This window comes from Dipodomys ordii, unplaced genomic scaffold (genome assembly GCF_000151885.1).
Source record: "Dipodomys ordii isolate 6190 unplaced genomic scaffold, Dord_2.0 Scaffold32, whole genome shotgun sequence".
NCBI lineage: Eukaryota > Metazoa > Chordata > Mammalia > Rodentia > Heteromyidae > Dipodomys > Dipodomys ordii.
In genome coordinates this window covers 4791948-4794611 of record NW_012267248.1, presented here as the reverse complement: position 1 = coordinate 4794611, position 2664 = coordinate 4791948, and the positions used below count along the sequence as shown (strand labels likewise).

The following is a 2664-nucleotide window of genomic DNA, read 5'->3' as shown; positions in this document are numbered from 1 at the left end:
GCCGGCCGCTCTGCGGACCGAGGTGCGGACGGGGCTGCGGGAACGAGGCACCCGCCTGATCCCCGGCACCCGGGACGTATTTATCAGACTTCGGGCGCCTCCCGGAAGCCGCGAGCTCGGGACCCAGCCTTCGAGCCGGCCGCGCTCTCCGGCTCCGGGAGCCGGCCTCCCTCCTCGCCGTCCTCCCCCTCCTCCTCTCCCCGGCGCCCCGGCCCGCCCCCTTTCCCCCCGCGGAGGTGGAGGTAACCGCGGCACCACTGGGTCCCGCTCCTGCGCGCGAGCGCCCTCGCCAGTCGGGACGCGCAGCCGTCGCTGCCTCCTCCTCCCGGGATCCACGGGAGGGGCGGGAGAAACGGGACACCCCGGGCCCGCTGGGCCCCAGAAGCCCTGTGCCAGTCCCCCTTCCACGCAGGGCGGGGCGGGCCAGGGGCTGGAAGAGACGCACGGTGCTGGGGCGGCGGTTGGTAGGGGTCGCCGCCGGATCGGCGCAGGATGGGTGCGTGTGGACTGGGCTGTCACCGCCGCACAGGATCCCCAGCCCACCCCGCGGGCGCCGAGTCTCCGTGACCTCTGTCATTTCCGAGGTGCCCAGCTGCCCTCACCCCCCTCCCGGTTCGCTGTCCCTTCGGAACAACCCCCTGCCGTCTTTTTTAAATTTTTAATCTTTGTTTTTCCCCAGGTACAGAGAAGATTGATTTTTCTGTCCACCGAGCAGGTGCCAGGGGGCGCCTTTGCCAATTTCAGGTTAGCAGTCGCCGGCAACGTCCGGTCACCTGCTACCGACTGCAGCACCCATTCCCAAATTGCCACTGCTTCCCCCCACTCGAAAATAAGCACGGTATTCTACCGATATGCACAAGTTCTATATATATATATGTGTGTGTGTTAACCGCGAATGGTCACGGCCTTCCCCACCCCCTCTCCAAGGTCTTGAATTCACATCTCCAATGCCGTCTGCACAGGCGCACACGTCTACACCCTCACACAAGACAAGCCGCTCCCTACTCTCCCGGCTCCAGTGCCAGCCTTGCACAGCCAGCTCTATATAAATAACACCAGCCCTGCGGCAAACGGACGCATTAGCATATTTCCTCCTGTACCCACGGCCTTCACCAATTATAATTACGTGCCACCTTTCACCCTAGCTTCCCCACAGGTAGGGAGACATTCTGTATTCGGAGAAGTTTATTAATGGACGTCTTAAATGGAACAATCCATTTCTTATTTGGGACGAAAGAAATATGTTTGCTTCCCAAAAGAGTACACTGTAAACCATATATACTGAATGTATTATTTGTTGTATTATTAGTTGTTCAGCTGCATATTGTATAATTTAGGGGAAGGCATTTTTTTTAACCTGCAGCTTAATGTTCCAGGCAACACATGCTTACTGCCTAAAATATTGGCACATGCAAGACAACTGTTCTGAAGGCAGCCATCCTGGGTCCTTGGAGGGCTATGAACTTTCCTGACTGGCTGGGAAGGGGAGATTAGATAACAATAGGCAGAAGGTACCTAAAGAGCCCAGAGGACACCAAAGGCATGAGGAATGTGTCTAGAAACTGGCACACTCTCAAGAATGTAAAGCTTGGAGTGTTCTTGCCTTCCTTCCTTCCTTCCTTCCTTCCTTCCTTCCTTCCTTCCTTCCTTCTCTCTCTCTCCCTCTTTCTTTCTCTCTGCCTGCCTGCCTGCCTTCCCTTCCCTTCCCTTCCCTTCCCTTCCCTCCCTCGCTTCCTTCCTTCCTTCCTTCCTTGCTAGTTATTTTGGTATTTGGAATGGGACCCCAGGCCTTGCATACCATCTACCTGTTACATCCAACCTGCATTTATCTTTCTGAGTTTAAATATAAAATTGCCAATTTTATTACTTAGCCTTCAGTGCTGGCTTTTCCAAAAGAAAGATTGTTTTGTGGTTGGCTGTCCCTTTCCCTCAACTGTTCACTGAGGTATATAGATATAGATACATATGCACATGTATACTCTAGTGAACATACATATAAATGGGTTTACATGTATATATGTGTTTATATGTATATGTGTTTATATGTGCATGTACATGTGTATATATGTATATGTGTGGTGTGTTTATATGTACATATAACCTTACAAATAAGCTTAGCTGTTAATATTAATAATGACAATTCTAGTTAGAATGATAATCAGGAAATTTCAAATTCTTGCTGAGGGTAGGAAGTCTGATTATCAGAACAAGTGGTCCTCAATAAAACCAAATAGCTGGTTTTGAATCCAGATTGGATTTTTGCCATTTCAACATGCGCTGGTCAATTGCAAAACTGTAGAAAAAGGTATGTATTTTTTAAATGGTTATAGATATTTGCTTGAGTAGTACTCATTCCAAAACATGTCAAAATATTCTTGTACATCTTAAAACATATACAAAAGATAGGTTAGTTAAAAATTTTACCATTGCAAAATTTACAAAAGGAAAATGAAACAGGTTTGAACTCAGAGCCTCACCCTTGCTCAGGCAGACACTCTACCACTTGAGCCTTTCCCCCAACCATTTGTTTTAAGGAATTATTTTCTGTGTGCGGAAGAAGCCCTGCCCTGAAGAAGAAACTTCATTTCAAAGGTATTAGTTCTTATTCCACAAAGGCAGTAAAAATCCCTACATGGTAATTTCCCAGAATGTAGACACAGACTA

The 2664-nt window shown here is 49.4% G+C and overlaps 1 protein-coding gene across 1 annotated transcript in view; it reads right to left on the bottom strand.

Annotated features, from left to right (window-relative positions):
- Nucleotides 1–577, bottom strand: part of Slc22a23 (solute carrier family 22, member 23) — a 190157-nt gene extending 189580 nt beyond the window's left edge. The window contains exon 1 of the mRNA XM_013016621.1: nucleotides 3–577. Coding sequence (XP_012872075.1) covers nucleotides 3–577 — 575 coding nt within the window. The remainder of the gene's footprint in view (nucleotides 1–2) is intronic.
- Between the last annotated feature and the right edge of the window lie 2087 nt (nucleotides 578–2664).